General features: G+C 32.3%; 2 protein-coding genes across 10 annotated transcripts; both read left to right on the forward strand.

The window, feature by feature from the left end:
- Nucleotides 1-643: 643 nt before the first annotated feature.
- Nucleotides 644-4456, forward strand: LOC108329678 (probable serine/threonine-protein kinase At1g01540). Its single transcript, XM_017564011.2, has 7 exons — nucleotides 644-1589; nucleotides 2851-2955; nucleotides 3062-3184; nucleotides 3272-3442; nucleotides 3559-3688; nucleotides 3781-3990; nucleotides 4098-4456. The coding sequence occupies exons 1-7, from the start codon at nucleotides 994-996 to the stop codon at nucleotides 4239-4241; spliced, it is 1479 nt and encodes a 492-aa protein (XP_017419500.1). The 5' UTR covers nucleotides 644-993; the 3' UTR covers nucleotides 4242-4456.
- Nucleotides 4457-15441: 10985 nt separating this feature from the next.
- On the forward strand, nucleotides 15442-18818 carry LOC108329474 (protein BPS1, chloroplastic). Of its 9 annotated transcripts, XR_001832234.2 has the most exons (4): nucleotides 15442-15596; nucleotides 16503-17613; nucleotides 17981-18028; nucleotides 18272-18818. XR_001832234.2 is itself a non-coding variant. In XM_017563688.2 (3 exons), the coding sequence occupies exon 2, from the start codon at nucleotides 16515-16517 to the stop codon at nucleotides 17571-17573; it is 1059 nt and encodes a 352-aa protein (XP_017419177.1). In that variant the 5' UTR covers nucleotides 15442-15596; nucleotides 16503-16514; the 3' UTR covers nucleotides 17574-17613; nucleotides 18272-18818. The 9 variants fall into 9 exon arrangements, 7 of the variants coding, with proteins under 7 accessions (XP_017419177.1, XP_052728373.1, XP_052728372.1 ...); XR_008246792.1 differs by having other exon boundaries at nucleotides 16503-18028; XM_017563688.2 differs by lacking the exon at nucleotides 17981-18028.
- Nucleotides 18819-25415: the final 6597 nt, after the last annotated feature.

A 25415-nucleotide genomic window follows, 5' to 3' on the forward strand; every position in this document is an offset into this window, starting at 1 on the left:
ATAGATGTTGTCAATGATAAATATCAATATTATTTATTATATTAAGAAAATAAACACAATTAATTGCTATTATTTATATCATTTATCATCCTTATACAAAGTTGCATGACCAAAACTAAACAATATAGGTCAAACCACATAACAGTTAAGCAATTAATGTATTTCGAGTATATAATAATGAGATTGTACGCTAAATGTTCTTAAAATATTTTTTGGACAAGTTGATTGATTAATTATTGTTATTAATTGAGTAAATTATTAAATACATATCTTTAAAGACACCTATTCTCTTACCAAAAGTACGTTACATATGATCTGTTAAAAACAAATAAATTTGTCCTTTATTGTTATCAAAGAAAGATGAAAAATAATTTATTTATTGTAAGGGGCAAAGTCTACATAAAAAAATTATATAAATTTGAGATTAAAATACGAATAGTTATTTTAAAAACTATAAACAAACATTAATCTATTTTAGTGGAGCACAGACATATTTAACCTATATTTTTTTCATACAATACTAAAAAGATGTTATAAAGAGAAATTGGAAAAGAGTATAACGTTCTTTTTTTCTGTATTTATTATTATTATTATTGATGTTGTTGTATGAGAAAGAAAACAAAAACAAAAGAGTACACAACCAACATGAAACCCTTTCATCAGCACTCTTTGCTGGCTTCATCACTCAACCTTTTTTGTCTGTCTGTCTCTCTCTCTTACACACTTCCTTTCATGCTGCTAAATTTTCTATTGATCTCATTTTCTTACAACCCCACATTCTTTTTTCTTTCTCTTTTCTTCTCCTTCATTCAAAGCCTTGATTTTCATCTCTTCACTTCACCCTTACCGCGTAGCCGGCGTCGGAAAATCCGCCGTTGTCTTAATTTTCCGGCGAAGCAAATGCTACCCGCTTCCTAGAACCTCGCCGTGTGCCGGAAAGTTCACTCTTTTCTTACTTTTCCGGCGACCCATTGTCCTCTTTAGTCTGCAGCAATGTCAATCTTCGACGGAGCTTTCATGAACACGCAACTTTCCAAGCACACTTCTATCTTCGGGCTCCGTCTCTGGGTCGTGATCGGAATCCTCATCGGCGTCTTCATCGTCTTCACGCTCTTCCTCCTCTCTCTCTGTCTAGTATCTCGTCGGAACCGCCGCCGTTCTGTCGCCGGCTATAAGGTCGCCGGATCCGCCCAAGCGGCGAAGGAAATTCATACTATAGTGCACCTTCCTGGATCCCACATGCCCCGGCCTCCGGCGAAGGCGTCGGAGATCCAGGTGGAGATGGGGAAGGCGGAACACCGGGTGGTTGTCCACTGCGATAGGGTTTCGAGTGAGGAGAGTAAGGGAACGATGGGGAGTGGTTGCGAAACGACGTCGTCTTTTGGAAGTGGGAGTGTTGGTGGGCTAGGGCTTGGGCCTGAGGTTTCTCATCTTGGGTGGGGGAGGTGGTACACTCTGAGGGAGCTTGAGGATGCCACTGGAGGGTTGTGTCCGGAAAACGTGGTTGGTGAAGGTGGCTATGGCATTGTCTATCATGGGGTGCTCAATGATGGTACCAAAATTGCTGTCAAGAACCTCTTGAATAACAAGTATGTCTTTTTAATTAGTATAATTTCTGTGCTTATTGGAAACTTTCATGAATATGACTTTTACTCTCAACTATAATTTTCATAAATATAGCTTACAAGGTAGTTATTGTAAAAAAAATAACTAACATGTACTAGTGTTTGAAGATTCTTCTCAATGTTGAAGGTGTGGTGAAGGGGAGGGTAGTTTAAGGTAGCCTGATTGAACTCATGATTAGCTGATGATCAAGGTTCAACTGGGCAATTTCTGTAAAAGTCAATATATTTATCATATAATAAGTTGAGTTTAACAGATACATAATTAGTCGGAAATTATTGTTGATATGATTTTTGTTATAGAAGTTAACAACCTTTTTATACATGATAATTGGTTAATGGATGACAGTGTAGAAGACTTTACCACTGTGAGATGTATTATTTATTGTAACATGATAGCTTTACTTTTATTCTGTCTCGATTAGTCCTTGTTGCAAGTTTGATGCTTTGGTTGGATGTTGGAATGGTCTTCAGAAATCTCAGGAAAAAATAATTGTCTAATTTATTTGTGTTTGTTGATGTCACTATTTTCTGGTGATTCTGTATCCTACAGATGGATATTGTGTGATGAGTGTTCAAATATTGGTTCCCCTGTGTGAACTGGCTTTTTTCTTAATTTGGCTCACATGATGAAAATTTTCATTTGTGATTTTTCAACCCTGTGTTGCCCGTTGATTTGTGAATCTGGGGAAGGACAAAAGCAAATGATTTGCTTTTTGTCGTGTTCTTTTTGGTTGCAAACAAGTTTAGTAAAATTTTGCTTGAAAATACTACTTGTAAATATTCAATTGTCTCTATTATAATTGAAATGATTTAGACATGCTGTTCGTTATTCTCTTCAAAGATTGTCCTGGTGGCAACCAACCTTATATATCCTCGCCAATGATACCAGCTTTTTGCTGTAGGCCAGTGTTTGTTTCTTTTACTTTAACCAGTGTTCTACTTTTTAACTTTTATTTTTGTGTTATCCTTGTCTGGTATGCTAGAAGTTATCCTTGAAGTGAGTCACTCGTGTGAAGAAAAGAATAATTTTTCTTTTGATCTCCTTCTTCCTACCAAATTGATTAGTATTTCATTTCTTGGAGTTTTGTACTCTAATGTATTTTATTAAGAGTCTCTCTCATATTGGATTGACTATTTCATATTTCTATCTTGTGGTTCCATGTTCCTGGTCTTGTGCCTGTCTTTATCTTAAAAACAAGTAATTCATGTTAAACTTTTTTTTCAGGGGCCAAGCTGAGAAAGAATTTAAAGTAGAAGTAGAAGCTATTGGTCGAGTGCGACACAAAAATCTTGTTCGGTTGCTTGGATACTGTGTTGAGGGAGCCTACAGGTATCCATATCTTCTCTTACAAACTAAAGAAAAATAAAAATTGATGCTATAAACTCTGTTTGGTTTGATGAGATGTGAGATTTGAAGTGTGGTATTGTTTTCACAGGATGCTTGTGTATGAATATGTAGACAATGGTAATCTAGAACAATGGTTGCATGGGGATGTCGGACCTGTCAGCCCTTTGACATGGAACATACGCATGAACATTATTTTGGGAACTGCAAGAGGGTACCGAATTTGTTATAAACCTTCGTAGATTGGAATCCATGGTGATGTTTGATTGTATTGATCATGTGCTTTTGTTTATCTTTTCAGATTGGCTTATCTTCATGAGGGTCTCGAGCCAAAAGTTGTTCACCGAGATGTGAAATCAAGCAACATACTCATTGATCGCCAATGGAACTCCAAGGTTTCTGATTTTGGACTTGCCAAGCTTTTGTGTTCTGAGAATAGTTATGTCACAACTCGAGTGATGGGAACATTTGGGTTAGTATGAATAAACCAAACATTTTCCTATCTGTTACCAAATTAGAATTAGTTTCAGTTCCTGTATGATGATTATTGTAGTCAAAAGATAGTGACTCTCTTTTCTCTTTTGGTAGTTATGTTGCACCAGAATATGCCTGCACTGGAATGCTGACTGAGAAGAGTGATATTTATAGCTTTGGAATCCTTATCATGGAGATAATAACTGGAAGAAGCCCTGTTGATTATGCTAGACCACAAGGAGAGGTTAGATGCCATCACCAAGAAAAGACAACTGCTAACATATCTGCCATCTTCTCTCTTTTTTGGGCTAACTATGCATGTTGGAACAATTACAGGTTAATTTAATAGAATGGTTGAAGACTATGGTCGGGAATAGAAAATCTGAGGAAGTAGTTGATCCTAAGCTCCCTGAGATGCCAGCTTCAAAGGCTCTTAAACGTGCTTTATTGATTGCTCTTCGGTGTGTTGATCCTGATGCAACAAAGAGACCAAAGATGGGACATGTGATCCACATGCTTGAGGCAGACGACATGTTATTCCACAATGTATGTTCTTTACCTTCTTAATTTTAACTTATACTTTATTTGACTAAAATAAATCAATGTCATTCAACATGCTACCCACATAAACTTCTTTCCCTTTCCTGTCTTAGGAACACAAAACTGATGGAGATTCTTCTCGTTCCTATCAAAATGAACATAAGGACTCAAATTTAGACAAGAGAACAGATGGTGTCACTGATCAAAGTGAAGATGCTAGTAGTAGAAATAATCATCAGGCCACTACATGGAGATGATAACAAGCTGATAATTAAATAGAACTACGTGCTTATTTTTTGGTCTCTACTGTTAGTTTGTCAATTCTTATGTCTAGCTCAATTTAAAAAATGAAAGCAGTGTACCCATTTTTTCTTTATTATGTAAGTTTCCAGTGTTGTTATCAACCCTAATTTGGGATTCATTTTCAAGTGTATACTCTGATTCCTTGTTATAAAGTAAAAAATTTATGACCTATCTGTTCACAGGACAATGTTAGATAAGCATTAAAAGTACTTTCAATCAAATTGAGTGAGTTTCCTTCGGCTCATGCACTTTGGTTTTTAGTAATCATCTTGGCCCCATCATAAGATGGTTGGATTGCTTAGCATATTGAGTGCAATTGGTGGCCCCAGTTTAATATGCTCGTTGAGCAGCAGACCCACCATCCAGCTATCTAGAAAGATGCAATTAGATTGCACCATCATTGCCAACTCCCCAAAGTTGGATGCTTGTGGGAAATGGACCTTTTCTCATTGCCGGCTAACCATTATGAAATATCAACCTTTGTCTGCTACTTTTTTATTTTATTTTGGCTTATAGATTACTCCATTGTACAACAAGCAATGAAATAGTAGCACAAGGAAGAAGTCTTCTGTGATTTTATTATAGACTCAGGCTCTGCTATCTAAACTAATAGAAAATTTGTCCATGGCACAGACCAGAGACTTCTATCAATGCATATTTGTATTCTTCAATCTTTTGTTATTTTCTTGTACTACACCAACTCTTGTAAATAACCAATATACCCTTTTTGTTGGACCATCTTTCACACCAAACTTCAAAGTTCATACAAATTGAGTAGGCCAGTACAACCTTTGGCGACATAGCTAGATCATGTGCATTTATGTACTTTAAAGGCCTCGTATTGGCTTAGGTGTAAGAATCACCAAAGCTATAAAAGGGGTCAGTAAGGCATAAGAGATTCTTGGACAGTGGAAACTAATGGAACATTGCAAAGAGGACAGTGTGATATAAGATTCTTATATGAGCTCTTAACACTTCAATGTATTTCTTCTAACACACTATTGTAGATTAACATCGATTGAAATATATAACATTAAAAGTATAATTCGTTAAATAAAAAGTGATATGTACTATCATACTTTTATCATTTATAATCCATGTCTGTCATATTAGAATTGAATGGTCGTGGTGTGAGACAATGTGCTTAAACTACCCCACTGTATTGATGAACATAAGCTCCTCTAGCATAGACTTGCTTTTAGAAAAAGACCTTTCAATAACCTTTTATGCAGTAATGTTTGTGTTAATGTTGGTGCTTTACACCCAAATGGAGAAGCTGTAATGAGTAACTGAGGATCAAACAACGTTATAGAGCCTGAGAAAGAAGATGGTAACTTGAAGTGTTACAATTTGCTGACAAATTAATTCGTTGTCATGTGATGTGTTTTAAAGGGTCGTTAATGTATTGTCTTGTCTGGTAGGCCAGTATAATCTTATCATTTTGCCATATTGCCTGGCCAATGTCTTGCTGTTAGAACTTGGGAATTATTCCTCAAAAGATCCTTAAAAATATCCAGAAAAATGGTTTTAAATATTTGTACAACATTCTATAATTTATTATACCGCGGAAAATGAAATACATGTTATGTTTTTAAAATACGAAATAGATTTACTTTTTTTATTTAACACTATTTTATTGAATATTGAGAGGAATAATAATAGGATATGGGCTACATGTGAGAAAATTAGTAGATAAACCAGCTAAGAAGTTCAAAATCTACCAGAAAGTATAAAGTAAAAATAAGATAGTTGATTAAATAATACGTATAGTGTATTGATTCTAAAATTAAAAAAAAATTAATATTTAAAAAATCATACTATATTTAATCAGTCGTCTATATAGTAATTATTTAAAAAATGTCACAAATGTTGGTATTATCTATAGTAAATTTTATTTTTAAAAAAAATACTAATATAGTGGATTAAATTTATCCATTGTAATATTTTGAATAAATGTAACTAGGAAAATGCTATTAAAAATCTTAAAGTATAGTGAAATTAAATAAAGATTTTGATTTAGTGAAGCAACTTCGGACCTAACTCACATTACCCTTACTTAACTGCATTAAATAATATAAAAATAGAAGTCATCATTTAGTGATGCGTTATCATGTTTTTTAAAATAAAATTGACATTAAATAATATTACACTTAAAAGCATTAAACGATATGTTAGATCTGTATGTAATAATAATTTGTAGATTGATAATGTATTTAAATTAAATTATAATTAAAAAATTATAATAATTTGAGAGAAAAGATTGAGTGTCACTTAATAATAGTGTTTAATTAGGCTTGTTATACTTACTCATAAGACTCCTCCTTTTGATAGTGTATCTATTATCAACAAATTCTGTGCATAATTTTATATTAACCATTATATTAAACAAAATAATGATATGTAATTCAATTAATAGAAAAATTAAATTACAAAGCCTAAATTGAAAAGTTAAAAAAAATTTAAATACTTAATAAATAAATAAATAAAAATTAATAAAAACTTGTAAAGAACTTAAATCTTAATTAAACTTAAATTATATAAATATTAACTTGATGCAATTTTATATGTTATTATGTATTTATGTAATTTAATATATTTTCTATTGAAAAATTTAAACCTTTTATTCTCTACTTATATGTTGGTTGGTTTTAAATTTGAAATTTTAGACACTTAAAATAGGTTGAGAAATAATGAGAAATTTTTTAAAAAATCATCGTGTTACTAATTGTAATAAAATATATTAATCAGGCTTGCTTACGTAACATGAATATGCACTAAAAACATGATTTTTGTAAGATTGGGTTGAATTGATGGAGAATTTAAGAAAAAAGGAAGCAAAATAATTCTTTGATAAAAGTAGAAGTAGTTGAAGAACCAGAATGATTATCATGTTATATAGTTTCTATATGCTGGACATGCCTTTACGTGTTATAGTTCTACCAATATTAAACCATAAGTTCAATTGTGTATGTCACATTGTTAAATTCTTGGAACAAGTTCTCTCACACGTGCTTTATAAAGTTGCTTATTCGATCGGCACTTAAACACAAGAACACCAAAAGGAGAAGATAACATGGCGTGTGCTCAATACCAAGTATTCAGATATTCGAATCTTTTTTTTTTCAAATAAAAGAAAATATGAAAATATAATTATATGTCCAACAAATATACTAAAGCAATTAAATAATATTGTAAGATATATTTATTGATGTAATTAACATATATGAGTAGTGACTAAATATTAATAGTTTAATTATGTTAAAATATATTTTAATATTATATATAACAAAATATATGATTAACTAGGTAAATATTGTATTATTGTTATTATTATACTAATTTAACATATTAACGGTAATTCTTATATTTATTGATATTATTTGATATTCTCTTATTATTCTCAATTTTTACAACAATTCTCATGGGCATAGAAACTTTATAAATACATATGGTATTTCACTAAGAAATACATACACCCTCTCATATTTACTCATATATAGATCCAAACTTTTTTATTGAAAAGTCTTTTGCAGGTGGATTTTCTTTTGTATTCTAGTCCTCAAGAGCATTTATTAGATGTCATCAAGCCACTCAAATCTTGTGACATGTTTAAAGGTTCACGTTAGGGGTTCCCAATTCACATGACAATATATTACTATTTAAATTATAATTTGGAACAAATTGTGATGAGGTTGCTTTTAAGATTATTTGGTTTTTTACTAGAACCAAGCCGAAGGGTTCTTATATACATAAAAAAAAGTCATTCACTTTATTAATATATCTGAAATTGTTTGATTAAAGGAAAGATGAATATGATTACATGTCAAAATTAAAAAGGGTGATAACACTAATGTGTTTATTAAAGATAGTGTATGTTGTCTTTTCCTCTCTTGTCACTAACCATGTCAGGTGGTGAATTCCAAGTTGCGGCCCCAATGATCTTCAGAATCTATAACATCTTTGAGAAGAAGAAACATATGGAAGAGAAAGGCATTGTTGCACACCCCAAGCAAGGCTCTGAATACCTTATTCAAAAGGATTGTATTGAAATTCGCGTACATGCCTTTATGATTGGAGCTTTTTTCCATCACAAAATTTTTATGCCATTAATCTCTTCAAGAAGCTCACTACCTCCAAGACAAAACATGTCATAACTTAGGCATTGTACGTGGACAAGCTTTATCACATCAATAGTGGATGAAACTCCAACGAGGACTCTAAGGTTATGACTATTTCCACCATAGAATTGCCTCCACATTTCAGTGCTTTAGAGATGTAGTGCCACTTCATTCTCTCATGGCAAGATGGGGTTAACCACTAGAAAGTCGTGCCTCCTTCACCACTAAACTCCTTGGCGGATTGGGATTGGAATATACATCATAAAGATTCCTAACATATCACATTATATCCTCTATAGTACAAGAGCAGGAGTAACTCGATGTTCCAATACCAAAGTATAGGAAGAATTAAGTGAATACAAGAACAACTTGGCATTACAGTGCCTTAGTACAATAGTAACTTGATGTTCCAATATAGAAGTAACACAATGTTTCAATGGCAAAATACAGGAGCAAGTCGACATTCTAGTGTCCAAGTACAGGGGTAAGTTGGCATTCCATTACCCGAGTACAGAAGCAAATGATAACTCAGAGTTACAATACCCAAATTCAAGAAAGAACAGTACAAAAGGTAGACCTAATATGGAGAAAGACTGACTATTCCCAAAACTTTAAGCAGAAGGAAAATTTGCACCTAACTAGGACGAACCGAACTGCATTACATTTTCCTTTTAGAATTGAGTCTAAAAGCTAAAAGAACTCAAACAAATATTATCTCGAGGACGTAGAATGCGATCCACTTGAAGATGTATTACGACTAAGGTCTTTACTTGACCTACACAAAACCCTCAAAAGCAAACGCTAAGAGGTAGCAAGAGTTAAGCCCACAAATGTGGCATCCAAGTTATTTAGAAGGTAACATAAAGCCCAAACATGTGGCACCATAAGTTCATAAATGCAACATTCAAGTTACCTAGACGGTAACATAAAACTCACAAATGTGGCACCAAAAGCCCTTAAATGAAGCACCAAGTTACCTAAATGGTAGCATAATTAAGCCCTCAAACGAGGCATCAAGTTACTTAGACATTAACTCAAATAAAGCCCTTAAATGAGACAGCAAGTTACCTAGATGGTAACATAAGTAAAGTTCTTAAACGAAACAATGAGTTACTTAGATAGTAACCTAAATAAAGCCTTCAAACAAGGCATCAAGTTACATAGACGGTAACGTAATCAAATCCCTCAAACAAGGCACCAAATTACTTAGACAATAACATAGGTAAAATGCGCATACACAACATCAAGTTACCTAGATGGTAACGTAAGTTAAAGCCCACAAACGCAGGACCCAAGTTACTTAAACAATAACAAAAGCTCGTAAAAGCAACACCTGAGTTACCTAGATGGTAACAAAAACCCAGAAACATGACACCCCAAGTTACCTAGACAGTAACATAAGCCTACAAATGTGACAACTAAACTACCTAGATGGTAACACAGGTTAAGCTCGCAATCGCAACACCCTAATTACCTAGATGGTAACACAAGTTAAGTCGCAAATGCGACATCCAAGCCTACCCAGACGATAGCATAAACTAAGATTACAAATGCGACATTCGAGCCTACCTGGACGATAACATAAGTTAAACCCGCTCAGGCGGCACCTTAGCCTACCTAGTCGGTAGCGTCAAGTTAAGCTCACTTAAGCAGTACCCAAGCTTACCTAAGTCAATAATTCAAAGCGCTCAAGAAAACATCCATGGTCAAAGATGACCATCCATAACTTGAGCAAATGACCAATCCATCTGCAAGGTAAAAAAAGACCACATATAATCCGACTAAACAACCAATCTACCTCCAAAGTCAAAGACGATCATATACATTATGGCAAAATAGTCAATACACCTGCAAAGTCAAAGTCAATTGCATAGTTAGAGTCGCAACATGCATTCCTTTTACGCTAATCAAACTTCCAAGCTTAGGAGGCTTATGCGTACCTAGCCCAACAAATATACTAAGTAGCATGACCCAACAAAACTCATTCAACATTATTAAAGTGGTTAAATAATATTCTAAGAGATTTTATTGGTGCAACTATCATATATTAATAGAATATGTGACTAAATCTTGATAGTTTGATTACGTTATAATATCTTTTAATACCATTTATCAACAAAATATATGTTAACCAGGTAAAATATTGCATTATCATTATTATTATGTTAATTTAACATATAAATGATAAGTTATTATATTTGTTGATATTATTTGATATTATCAGTTTTTACAGCAAATCTCATAGGATTCAAAAACCCTATAAGTACATGGCATTTAATCAAGAAATACAAACACTCTTTCATATTCATTCATATAGATCTGAACTCTCTTATTAATTTGAGTAACAGAGAGTTTTTTCAGGTGGATTTTTCTCTATGCTTCAGTCCTCGTAAACATTCATAAAGAGTCATCAAGTCACTTAGATTTTGTCAGTTGTCCAAATGTTCAAGCTCTGGATCTCAATAATAAAAAAAAATATAAGGATCATTTAATATATTTCAAAACAAAATAGAAAATATAAGTTAATCACATTAGTTTTACTCGTAATTTTTTTTGTAAACAAAAGAAGGATTAATTAAGTTTCGGCTCTTAAACTACAGTTTCTTTTTTATTTTAAACTTTAATCTTGTTAAGTACACATGTTTAATAAATATATTATTACAATCCTCTTGATCCAATGCTGTTAATTGTTTTTAGTACGATGAACGACGAATCACGTTGATTTTAAGATATTGACAAAAAAAATGGTGAACGATATCCAAAATAATTTATTGTTTGTCATGTAAAACAAGAGTACAAAAAAATTAAAATCGAGAGATTTAGTTTAAGAATAAAAAAATACAGTTAACTCATAAAAGAAATATTCCGTATCATGTATAATTGAATCTCTTTGGACTAGTTTGATTTATTTATTTTCAATCACTAAAAGTGTTAAATCACCTTTGCATTTACTTCCAGGTCTTACTAAGAAAATGTCTCTGGACCTGTATCCAATTCCTACCTAAAACTCTATGTAGATTTTGAATTTCTTGCTGTCTCCTTTGAATTTATATGAGAAAAAAAAACACATTTAATATTCTGTATATATTACTTGTAACAATTCAATTCAGCTGATGAAAAAGGATTTTAGTATGCATGTATATCCTTTTGCTTGTTTTTATGGGAAAAAAGTGCTCCATACCTATCCCTAATTCAGTTCATTGCCAGCTATTTATGCTTATCTTTTAAGCCATACAAAGTTTCGGAAAATTTATGATTGATTTGGCTTAATGTTCCAGATTAAGGTACTTTTTTCTACTCGCCTTTGCTTAGAGGTGCAAACTAGGAGACATCCTTATTAAGAAGAAGGAATACCTTTTGGAAAACACCTTTGTTTGGTAAGGGATCAATGTTTGTGGACAAAGATCACATACAAAAGTGTTCTTTCTGTAAACTATAGGACAACATTTCCCAATAAGGGATTACTAAATATTTGTTGTCTTAAAAGATAAGAATATGTTTCTTAATGACTTTTGTTCTTGAATAAAGGTAAAGTTCTTATTATGGTAACTAGAAATGAGAAATATGTTTGACTAGGTTGTAAGATATTTGTAATTTAATAATTATTCTTTGAGATCATCAAATTTGATCTTCATCATCACTCGATTAATTATTAGATTCTATACTGTGTCAACTTATTTATTAATGTCAAATTAAAAATATTTTAAGAAGACACATCAAGGTAAATTGTAAATTGGAAAGTGTCAAATTTTTTCAAACAATAAGATTCACTTAATTTGGTTAAATTTAATATTATATTTAATCAAATCACTTACTATTTCTATGTTTCATTTAGAAGATTTTTTCATTCAAAATCAAACTAAATTATACTTCGAACATAAACGGTGTACAATTAGATTTTAAGAATAACATTATCTAGAATATATGATATTATTGAAAACTTGTTTACAAACATTAATTAAATTCATATTTCTTTTTCAAAATTTAAGTGATTAAAAAACATATAAAAGCAAGAATAGGAGTTATTATATATATATATAGATATATATGAGATAACTTCAAACGTTTTAAAATGTTATATTGTCTGAATTTTGCATGTAATGTTTATTTACTACTTGATAATTATGTTATACCACGTTTTATAACATCTTTTTTCTTCAATCAAATTACCATGTTAGGAGATTCCTCACCAACAAAAACTGGCACAAGAAATGACTTTTTCTCCCTTCTCAATTTTATCCACACAAACTCAGCAACATTAACAAAATCGAAAAATAATCATATCATTATAAAGAAAAAAAACTTTAAAGTATTAATTATTTGGTGTACTTTTATATATCAATATGAGATCAAACAATCTCAAACTCATCTATATGTTTCATTTTTTTAAAATTATGTGCAATAAATCATGTCAAATTTTGTATCATTTGTAAAAAAGGTCATCATTACATTTCATGACTTTAGATGGGTGAAACTGAAGTCATATATCCATAATACAACTTATATTATTAATGTTGAAGTTGTGAAAGTCAACAACAATTTTAATTAATTACAACTAACTTATATATTAATGTTGAAGTTCTGAAAGTCAACAACCATTTTAATTTTAATTAACTAAAATTACCATAAATCATTAAGATTATGATTTTAGTAGACCTAAAGTCGTAGAGACATTAGTCGACTTTTTCAAAAATACATAAACACTAAAACTGCACATGATATAATGCAGACAACTTCTTCATCTCTCATTTATCAGTTTATATTAACTTAATTATTTTCTATTTTATTTATAATCTCTCATTTATCAGTTTATATTAATTTTATTATTTTCTATTTTTATAGAAATCGTGGATAAAAAGCACGTTTTTCATTTTCTAACATTTTGATATACACAATTCTTTAATTTAAAATTAATTTTTAATAATTTGAATAATTGATTTTAAAGATTTCTAACATTTTAAAAAAAAGTTATATAATCATATATTTTTTAATATTAAGATATTATTTTTAACAACTGAAATTTTTATAATATTTTAAGTCTTAAATGTTTTATAATAATATAATTAAAAAAATTGATCTTTTTTTAATTTTGGTGCAAACGTTGTTTCTTCTTTGAGATATTTTTTAGTAATTTGATTCACAAAATAAAATCAAATGTTCTAATTTTGTTTACTATTTTTTTTAACTTTTCTGTGTAAATATTTTTTAATATTTTAAATAACTTAATTATTAAATTTTATACACTTTATTTAATATATATATATATATATATTATATATATATATATATGGTAATAATTAAGTTATTTAAATATCTTAAATTTCAAAAATATATGATTATATAAAAAATTTAAAAATATTATAAATTTTTGAAACCAGTCAAATTATTAAAAAAAATAATTTAAGACACAAAAGTATACATCAAAATTTTTGAAAATGAAAAAAAAAAACTTAAAATAAGGAAAGAGAAAGTTGTGCTCTTTATGCACTACTTCTTTAAAAATAAAAAGTAATAATAAGCTAAGAAATGAGTGGTTTAATAATATTAAATTGAAAGTAGTAGCTGGGACTTTAGTGTTTTTATATTTTTGAAAAATCATTTCATGTTTTCATGACTTTTAGGTTAATCTCATATTGTATAAATTTTGCACAATTTTAATTAACAGTAATTAACTAAAATTGAAGTTGATATTGATTCTTTCAATATTAATACATAATAAGTCGTGCTATCGGTACAAAACTTCACTTTCACATGTTAAACATAAATTAGTAACATAATGTAGTAACAATTGTTTCTTAATAAAATTGTGTCAATTTAATATAACTTGTTCTTGTACATAATTTTTTCAAAATGAGATTTATTTATATAATTTTGAAAGCGAATTGATATATATTAAAAAATTATTTTTATGAGTTGTTAATTTAAAATAGATTATAGGTATTTTACATTAAGAAATATTAGCTTTTGATACAATTTATAATTAAACTTGTAATAGGATTGAATTAAAAAAAATTGTAAGCATAATTTCCATTTTCTCTTTCTTCTCTTCCTTCAGATACCAATTAAGACTCAAAGTTCATGATTATCATCTGCCTAATCAATGGTAGTTTTTAAATAATTATATTTTAAATAAAAATTATTCACATTTTGTTATTCCTAAGATTTAAATCCAAAACTTAAAAGGAAGAAGCTTAACCTAATTTCACTACACCTGATCAAATAAACTATATCTATTTTGGGGTATTTATTAAGATGGGAAAAAAAAAACAGAGGAGCGTGGTATAACCTAAAACAACAATATTGGGTTTGGCAAATTGGTTTGGAAAAATATTTTTTAAATTTTCATATCAAAATTTAGTAACAAGAGAAAAGCTTACAAAATTTAACGGTACAATGTAATTATTGAACTCTTTACATATTTAAAAACTAAATATTTTTCTCTCTTTCAAAAGCTAAATTTTTATTCACCATTTTAAATTTAGAAAAAATTATATATTAAATATTAAAACGAAATAATAAGTCTAATAACAAATTATTACATAATAAATCTTGATCTTTAAAAACAATACTTATGTATCGATGAAATGCGCGTTTTAGCAATAAAAACACCTTTTCCTGTGGAACTGGCAATCTATAAGAACCGTTGGATTAAAATTACAAAGAGAAACATGACCTGTACAATTAGAGCCGTTGAGATGAATCATTTTGCAGCTGAACTTGCCAAATTTGAATGTTACTGCCGACAATTATTTTTAATACTAATTAGATAAACATCATAGTTGGCTCCAAATTAAAAAAATGTTAAATTAAGTGAACCAGAATAAAATATTCCGCGACATACTAAGATAACTTAAGCTAGATGATTTTTTACTCACCACAAAATGATTTTATACTTAATTAATATAAAACTAAAAGAGAAAGTGTATAATTTTATAAAAAATCAAAGAGAAGAATATTAGAACAAAGAAAAAACTTTTGTGACCTAAAAAAAGTTGGGCAAGGAACCAACCATATGATAGCACGTGTTCAATGTGCAAAGGATCTAAAACCAAACCTGGTAGCTTTATCATCACCTCCCTTCATCATCTACCACATACAAATATTGATTCAGACAGCAGAAACTCTATCAAAGGAACAAACCAAATCAACAAACTAACCCTAATCGTCTTTTCCGGTCCGATCCTTTCCCAGGTTGTCTTCTTTAACCCTCCGATCCTCTCTCTTAACCTATTTCTCAATCAAAGTCTATCGTTTAATTTTGTGTAAATCTCTTGGAAGGCAATCCCCCAAACCATTTTTTCGTCTTTTAGTTGAAAATCTTGAGAATTGGTAAAGTTTTTGGCTTTGATTTTTTCCTAGTTCCTTGATCTATCGTGTTTGGTGAGGTTCAGACGATTTGTTTGTTTGTTTAATTTTTTTATAATTTTTTAGTTTTTATTGGAAATAACAACTTTTCCCTTTGAGATTAATCGATATGGCTATATCTGTCACCTGTGTTTTGGGAGTGATGGCTAGAAACTCTATGAAATTTTTGGCTTTCTTGATTTGGGAAAGGGGGGGATTTTTATTGAGAGCAAAATTATAGTAAGATGGAACTGTAGAACAGGGGACAATTTTTATTGGTCTTTGATTTTTTTAATTTCTGTTTTTTCTATTTCTGATTCCCTTATGTATTTTTTTCGAGATGCTAAGAAAAGGAACAGAAGTGAAAATTTCTGATATTGGAATTTTGTTTCTTCATTTTTCGGGACTTTTTACTTTGTCTGCCTTACTAGCAATACATTACTTAGGTTTAGTTTGTCACACTTATCTCACACCTTCTCAGAACTCGAATTTAAAAGCAAAGTAAATACTTATCATGATAATGACCTAATTAGAAGGGAAGGGGAAGAAACAATGTTTGCAGTGGCTAATGAAGGGTAGTTGTTTGATATTAACCATAGCACTTTAGACTTAAAAATATTATTCAGGCGCAGAAATACTAAACTTATTGGACAAATAACTCGTCGTGTACTGCTTCTACTTAGTGACTGTAGATTTTGATTTTTTTTTTCCATCAATGTTGTATCTTACTACTTCCAGTCTTTTTTGTTGCAGTAAAAGTTCTAAATGAGTCGTGCGCAGGATGCAAACCGATCGTTCTTCCCTTTTGGAAATCCTTTTAGGATGATATCACCTAGAGGCACTAAAATTACTTCAGAGCTGTTTTCAGTATTACAAGCTTTTGAAGTAACTTTGGAAGAGAGGCTGAAAAAGCTTATTCACGAGAGCAAGGATGAGATCCTTAGCTTGTCTTGGATGACTTTGGCGATGCAGGCACTTTCTGAGAGTTATAATGACATTAAAAATCTTATAGCAGAGCTTGATCTGCCTGTTAATGATTGGGATGAGAAATGGATAGATGTTTACTTTGACATTAGCGTGAAGTTGCTGGATCTTTGCATTGCATTCAGCTCTGAATTATCACGGATGAGTCAGGGTCATCTTTTACTTCAGTGTGCTTTGCACAATTTAGGTTCCTCCTCTTCAGAGCAGTATGATCGGGCATGTTCTTCACTTGATGGTTGGAAGCAGCATATTGGTTCAGGAAACCCTAGGATTGAGAAATGTGGAAGCATTTTGGATGGTCTTCTGGGGTCACTTGATCTTCCTAAGGTTAAAAAGTCTGCAAAAGGGAAGGTTTTGATGCAAGCTATGTATGGAGTCAAGGTGCTCACAGTATTTGTTTGCAGTGTGTTTGCTGCAACTTTTTCAGGCTCTACAAAGAATGTGATGCATCTGGACGTGGCTGACTTATATTCTTGGTCCGGAACCTTTAAAAGGTTGCAAAATCTTGTAAATGAGGAAATTAGAGTTAGATTTTCAAGTGGAAGATTTACTATTTTGAATGAGTTGGAATCTGTTGATTCCGCTGTAAAGGAATTATATCCTATTATCCAGCGTGTTGTAGATCCCATCGAGATGGAATCACTTGCGAATATTGTCGAGGAATTAGGAAAATCAACGGAGAAGCTTTCACAGGGACTAGATCTTCTTACAAAGGAAGTCGATAGTTTTTTCCAAGTGGTCTTGACTGGTCGTGATACCTTGCTATCTAATCTCAGGTCAGGTGCTATTGTCATTCACAGCAACATGGGGAGTAACAGAAATGCACAGATTGTCAAATGAATTTGTCGCAACCTAAGACTGGTGGTACACACAAATGGATGTAGGTATTTGGTTTTCTTTTTTATGATTGATGGTGCTCAATCATGTATGGCTTGTTATTGTATGGATGTTAGAATGATTAGTAGTTTATATGGCTGTATTTTGGTTCGGAAATGTATATTTGTGATCGCCTGTGTAATGTTACATAGTAAAATATATACAACAAAGTCACATGTGCTCATAAAAGTTTGTAATTTGCAGCCCTGTGATTCTTTCTATTCATTTGCTCATAAAATATCGTTTTTCATTATCCTGAAACTTGATGAACTGATTATCTGAGGGCAATTGACAGATTATTATTTTGTGATTGCATCATTGAATATAATCTGTACTCATTGTACACAATAAAAAACGTTTTAATGTCACAGATTCATTTGAAGACGGGTTTATCGGATGGTGAGCTATATTTCTACATTGTACGTATGCAACTTATTATTTCATAGATTGATTTGTGCGCTTTCTTCAACTCCTCTTGGTCTCAAGTTTTATACCCACTTTCTTTTGAATTTCTGTTGGTTGTCCCACACTTAATTGTCAGTATTGAAGGCTGTAGTATAATGGTATATCTCTTGAATATCATGTGATGCAGCAAAGTGTTGAGTATCGTATGTTATTTGGCATATATCATTTTTTATCATCTGATATTTTGAAACTCACAGATCAGTTGCAATACCTTCATATCAAGGTGCGACATCTGATTCTGATCTCCTTTCACCTTAACGCTCAGAACTTCTTGCAATTGAGTGTCATTTGGGCCATAACTTGTCGACACCTGTGAAAATTGAGCTGCTTTTGAGATCCGAAAATTGAAGTGAACTTTTGCAAGAGTACACACTCAATTTCTATATGAACTCTGAGCTGAAGGCTCGAAGGGATTGTATACCACGTTTTGGGTCGATGGTATGTTTCATCTCCCTCGACAAGCCCCTCAGAGTGTCAGGTGTCAAAGAAATCGAAGATGTGAATCTCTGTACTCAATTAGTATCGTGCTCTAAGCTGGTATAACAGAGTTCTGCTAGCTCTGTTGAAGAGTGCAGACACAAGCTTTGTCAAGATTATGATCGAGAATCGACAACTGAGCCACAAGCCAAACCACGTGCACGCGCCATCTGCATCTTGGTTGTAACTCCTTTTTGATTAATAAATATTTTAGTTAAATGGAAGATTTTAAAATGTCTTATTAAATATGCATTTGATGTTTGAAAACGTGTTTGCCTAAAATCGATTTAGTGAGACTCATCATGGATGAGATGTAAAAAAATGTTCCTGGGCAAATTTTAATTATGACTTAAGTAGAAAAGTTGAAGTTGAGTCAAACGAGGGATATAGCCTGGTTTAATCAAACTATGGACAAACTTGACGGAAAAAAGACAGTTGAGAGGTGATTTAACCACAAGTTCGCTTCAAAAGTACATTATACCATGAAAATCAAGTACAAGGATGAGAGATATTCTCAATGATTTTTATGCTGGGCTATCTACCAAGGAATGTACAATAAGTAAGTTTTATTTAAGGTTAAATATGTTTTTAGTCTCTAAACTATCAAGTAAATTTGTTTATAGTCCATTTTTTAAAGTAAGGTACATTTTAGTCCTCTCTCTTAAAGAAACTTTAATTTTTGGTCTTTCAAAACTAACATCGTTAAAAACTAGCTGAGCTGGTTAATGTCTTGCTACGTGTGTTCACCGTTTTTCTTCCTAACTCTTGGCATGTGTGATGACAAAGATCCACCCTCTACATCATGACCTGCCCTACCTCTATCTATCTCCTCGACTTCTCCTGCTACCGTCCCCAAATCACCTCACCATCCACTTCCAAAAGTTCATCCACCACTCCACCCTTACCGGCGACTTCCTCCCATCCTCCCTCGATTTCTAGCGCAAGATTCTCCTCCGCTCTGGCCTCGGCAAGGAAACCTACCGCCGGGGAAGAGGCCGATCAGGTCATGTTCGGCGCCCTTGACAACCTCTTTGCCAAAACCCGCGTCAAACCCAAGGACATTGGAATCCTCGTTGTCAACCCCACGCCTTCCCTTTCCGCCATGATCGTCAACAAGTACAAGCTCCATGGCAATGCCAAAAGCTTCAACCTTGGCGGCATGGGCTGCAGCGCTGGCGTCATCACCATCGATTCTCGCCAAAGACATGCTTGAGGTTCATCACTATTTCCCCCCAGTTTTCGTTTTTTTAAAGAGTTTGATGTTATTAATTTTGTGAATTGCTTGCAATTCTATGATCGTGTTTGGCGGTGACAGGGACGAGGATGACGTGGACCGTCTGAACCAGAGGAGTGGAATCGGCGAGGGAGGTTTCTTCCTGGGAGAGTTCGAGCTAGAGGTTGTGCACGTTTTTGGTGTCGGGCTTAACGCCCCACAAGGCGAAGGACTCGGAGGGGAGGCGGGGTTTGAGCCAGTCGGAGAGGGATTAGGGAGATGCGAAGTTGTGGTGGCGCGGGGGTAGGGTGTTGAGGGCAGTGGTTGTGATGGTATTTTTGGAAGGTGTTGCGGTGAGGGACATGGCGAGGAATTTGAGGAAGCGGCGCGGGAAGGGGTAGCGGGTGGAAGTGATGTTGGGCTTGGAGGAGGAGACGAGGAAGCAGACAGACAACACCTTGAGGAGGAGATCCGGAAGGGAGGGGAGGGTCGTTGGTGGCTGAGGAGCGGTAGGAACATCTCAAGCGCGGCAGGGGGTGGGGGGCATTGCGTCGTGTGGGGGTTGAGGTCCATGGTGGGGGAATGGGGTTGGGTTGGTGGAAGGGGAGAAAATCTGGCAGGAGTGATGTCAGAAAAAAAAAATTATGTGGCACTACCTCGTCAGCCAGCTCAACTGATTTTTAACGGTATTAGTTTTGGAAGACCAAAAATTAGGATTTCCTTAAGGAGGAGGACTAAAATGTACCTTACTTTGAAAAAGGGACCAAAAACAAATTCGCTTGATAGTTTAAGGACTAAAACATATTTAACCCTTTATTTATCTTTTGTTCTAATATGAAAACAAATAAGTAAATTTTATAGGTAAGTTAACGAAATACTTATGTTGCATCTTTTTGTAAAGAATGTACACTAAATTTAATTTTTCATCAAATGAGTAATTTGAGTTTAGGCTTTCTTTTGGTTTTTTTCCTTTTTTATCTTTAAAATACACTGACTTTCATGTGTTCATTTTTAATATATTTTAAAATATTAAAATTAATGTAAATTAATATATTTAAAGATGTAATGAATAAACAATACTAAAATTTTAGCATAGAATTTAAATTTGGGTTAAATATGTTTTTGATCCCTTAACTTTCAGCGAAAATTGGAATTAGTCCCTCTTCAAAACTTTGGTCTAATTTAGTCCCCAAACTTTAGAAATGTGTGAATTTAGTCCTTTTAACTAAATTTTGTTAGGTTTATTTGATGTTTCAAGTGCATTTTATGATAGCATTTGAGTTGTTTACACCGTTTGACACATTTTTGCTTCAATGTTCACGAAGAAATGCGTTTGAAACATCAAATAAAGTTAACAAAATTTGGTTAAAAGGACTAAATTTACACATTTCTAAAGTTTGGGGACTAAATTAGTCCAAAGTTTTGAAGAGGAACTAATTCCAATTTTCGCTGAAAGTTAAGGGACCAAAAATATATTTAACCCTTCAAATTTAAGTAACTTTTATGAATAAGTTAATGAAGTGCATCTAATAAATCCTTTCACATAGAATGTATAATAATTTTAATTTTTGTTAAAATAAAAAATAAATGAAATTTTTTTATGGATGAGTTAATGTAGTGCATATGTTGAATCTTTTGCAAAGTACACTCGTACACTAGGTTAGAGGTTTTTGTATCTTATTTATAATAGGGTGTTTCATCTTGCACATTCAAGGATTTCATTTTGTATCTCCAATTTTCTAAAATGTCATTATTTAATAAATGGTTTAAAAGTTTAATTTTTTTATTATTGAAATTTTTTGTGCCTATCATTGACTTCACCTCCATTTTCCTCCAATCCCCAAACATGCATTATTGCACCTCTACACCCTTACACCCCTTCACCCCATTTCATTTTTATAAAGAAACCCTAGACCTCTGCACTTGTTAATTTGTTTGCATGCATGAAAATAGAAACCAAATTTGAATTTATTGACTATGAAGAAATGAAAAACTGAAACTAAACCTATCGAGGCTATGCATGCGGGATGTGGACATCCGGAGTGATGCTCCCTCCACCACCCCATCTTCTCCCTACACCTCTCCAATTTTTTTTTAAATTCCAAATTTATCTTTTTTACTTTTTACTTTTACCAATTTTATTGTTTATTCTTTAAAACCTTAATCCCAATATCCTCTCACTTTCACTTTCTCTTTCCCTCTCAGCAGCAAGCCCCCCACCCCCCACTGTAACTTTCTCTCTTCCACTTCCGTTAACTCAACATTTTCTTCTTCTTTCTTTCTTCTCCCCACATAACTTATTATTTCTTTTTCAAATCATCTCAATAATCAACAATCTGCACTTAATTAAGCTCTAAAATAAATATTCTCTTAGTTGAGTTTTCACTAGTTGTTTGCTAAAGTCTAAATCCCTCCCCACATGGGTCTCCATGTGATCCCTTAAAATGGGGAACACAACAATGCTGCTACTACCTAGTTTCTTGTAATCATTTACGTTAATATTATTATTATAACAGGTTTTGATTATACCAATTGTTGCACTACCTGAAAGCTCCTTGTTATAAATGATTGTAACTACATGAACACTGTTTCAATGTCTCTAGCTCTGATGATGGCTGTTGTTCCATTGTACAGTATCATGTGAAATTAAACAATTATGACGATGCGAACAGGAAGTATTTTGTTGAATGCATAGCGAAACAATGCACCACGCACCAACAGAGAGAAGAAAGAAAGAAGAAACGGAAATGGAAAATGTTGTGTTAACGAAGTGGAAATTAAGAAAAAGAGAGAAAGTGACAATGGGGGGTGGGGGCTTGCTATTGAGAGTTAAAGGGAAAGTGAAAGTCAAAGAGGATTGAGATTAGGATTTTAAAAAATAAAAAGTAAAATTGGTAAAAGTAAAAGGTAAATTTGGAATTTAAAAAAAATTGGAGAGATGAAAGGAGAAAATAGAGTGGTGGAGGGAGCATCACTTGGACATCCGATAATCGAATGCGTAGGAATTAGATATGGAGATCCGATAGTAAAAATTCGAATATCAATATCCGATACATATTTAATGTTATATATAAAAATTTAATTATATTACTGATTTAATTATTTTATAAGTTTATCCTTATTTCTAAAATTATATATAATTTTTTATCAGTTTATAAATAGTAAAATAATTTTTAACTTATGAACTTATTAAAATTAATAAAAATAATTTAGATTAAAAATAAAATTAGAATGTCCATCGGATATGCATATCCAATTTATATAGGTTCGGATATTCATATCCGAAATTTTTAAACACAATTTTATACGATTAAAAAATGAAAATGTACTTTTAAATTACGATTTTAAACCTTTTATATCATTCTAAATAATTTCTATATTGTATTTTTCCGTTTCTTTTATTTTATTTGTTTTATTTCATTGTTGGAGTAATGTATGCGTATTAACAGTTTTTTTACGGTTTTTAAAAGATTTATATAAACATATATTTTTTTATTCTTAATTGGTTTTTAATAATTTGATTATTTGGTTCTTATTCTTTTAATAATTGGATTAATTGGTTTTTATTCTTTTAATATAAATGAAATAACTATAAAATTTATTATTTCATTAAAATAAATAAATTTAATTCAAATCTTTATATAAATAAATAAATTATTAAAATATAACAATTTAATTAAAATAAAATTCAAAGATAGGATAACAGAAAATTTAAAATAAATTATTAATTAATTAATATAATTATTTAATTAAAACCACCCAAAATAAATTTAAAAAAATTAAACAGAACATTAAATGGCTAAAACAATTTAAATAGAACATTAGAACCACCAAATATAACAGCTACTAGTTTACTAAATATTAAATATAAATTTAAAAACATTAAAAAAATCTACATCGGATGTCAAAATCCGATGCGGGCTGAAATCGGCTCTCCATATTAGATCCACAACACTATAAATCCACTCTTCTATCATCTTTCATCATACTATCAAAAATGCCAGAACACACCAATGCTAGCTATAAAAACTAATAAGACCACCAACCTTTGGGACGACGTGGTTGGTTGCACGGAGAACTGGGTGAGTGGTTGCAGACGACGCGGGTGGCTGTAGGGAGAACTGGGTCGGTGGTTGCAGGAAGAAAACCAACTTAAACCGAACACGAAGATGGCGAAGATGTGGTGTGGTATGCGCCTCGAATGTGCCTGGAAGCACTGGAACAAGACGAAGCTGGTGCGTGTCTGTGAGGTTGGAGCAACACTGTGGTGTCTGTGAGCTTCGGGCAAAAGTGTGGTGTTTGTGAGACTGGAGTGCTAGGTCAAAAAAAGGGAGAGGGAGAAAAGAAAAAGGAGTGTGTGCCTTCACAAGGAGAGGAGGAACGTAAGAGTGGGAGAGAGAAAGTGAGATGCGACGAAGAAAAGGTGAGATGCGATTTTCAAAATGTACAGATATAAGAATAATAACTATCAGTTTGACCATTATTAAATATTAATACAGTTTTAATAAATGATAATTTTAGTATTCTAATAATATTTGGAGGTACAGTAGTATGACATGCTTGGAGGTGCAGATGAAACACTCTCCGTCTTGTTTTGGTGGACTTGCGAGCCACAACCCACATTGACACACCTAATTATGCAAGATTGTTTGTAAGGTTAAAGATAGAAATGGATTGACATGAAGGCTCATTAAAGAGGGATGCATAAATGAGAATCATTTTTTTTTATGGTTTCAAATTGATTAAGTTGTTTTGTCTTTGAAGGATTTGGAATATCGTTGCTTATTAGGTTGGAGATGTTGGAGAGCTGATTATTGAAGTTGAAGAAGATCAAAAGCATGTTTTCACGATCCTCTTTGGTAACATTGAGACTCTTCACAATTTGTTAAGTCGTGTCTTAAATGCAATCATCAATATTGACGACTCTACCAGGATTGGCAATGGCGGTGGCAACATGTTTTTCTCCATCAAAATAGTTTTAGGTTTTTTGTATATTTATTTGTTTTGAGATTTTTTTTCCTTATGAGTGGAGAATGGGTGAACTGAAGAATTTAGAGTTCTTATGTGGTTTTTTGCATATTTATGCAGGATTGTTTGTAGGGTTAAAGATAGAAATGGATTGACATTGAGGTTTATTGGATAGGGATGCATAAGTGAGAATCACTTTTTTTGTGGTTTTAGATCAATCAAGTTATTTTGCCTTTGAAGGATTTGGAATCATCGATGCTTATTAGGTTGCGAATGTTGGAGAGTCGATTATTGAAGGTGGAGAAGATCAAAAGCATGTTTTCACGATCCTCTTTGGTGACACTGAGACTCTTCACAATTTATTGAGCCATGTCTTGAATGCGATCATCTATATCGACGGTTCCGCTAGGATTGACGGTGGCGGTGGTAGAATGTTTTCCTCCATCAAAGCGGTTTTAGGTGTTTTGCATATTTGTTTGTTTTGAGATTTTTGTGGGTGTGTGAATGGAGAATGGGTTGACTGAAGAATCTAGAGTCAAGGAAATTCCTTTGTAGTCTTTTACATATTTATGCAAGATTGTTTGTAGGGTTAAAGATAGAAATGGATTGGCATGAAGGCTCATTGAAGAGGGACGCATAAGTGAGAATCACTTTTTGTGTGGTTTTAGATCGATCAAGTTATT

This window comes from Vigna angularis, chromosome 2 (assembly GCF_016808095.1).
Source record: "Vigna angularis cultivar LongXiaoDou No.4 chromosome 2, ASM1680809v1, whole genome shotgun sequence".
NCBI lineage: Eukaryota > Viridiplantae > Streptophyta > Magnoliopsida > Fabales > Fabaceae > Vigna > Vigna angularis.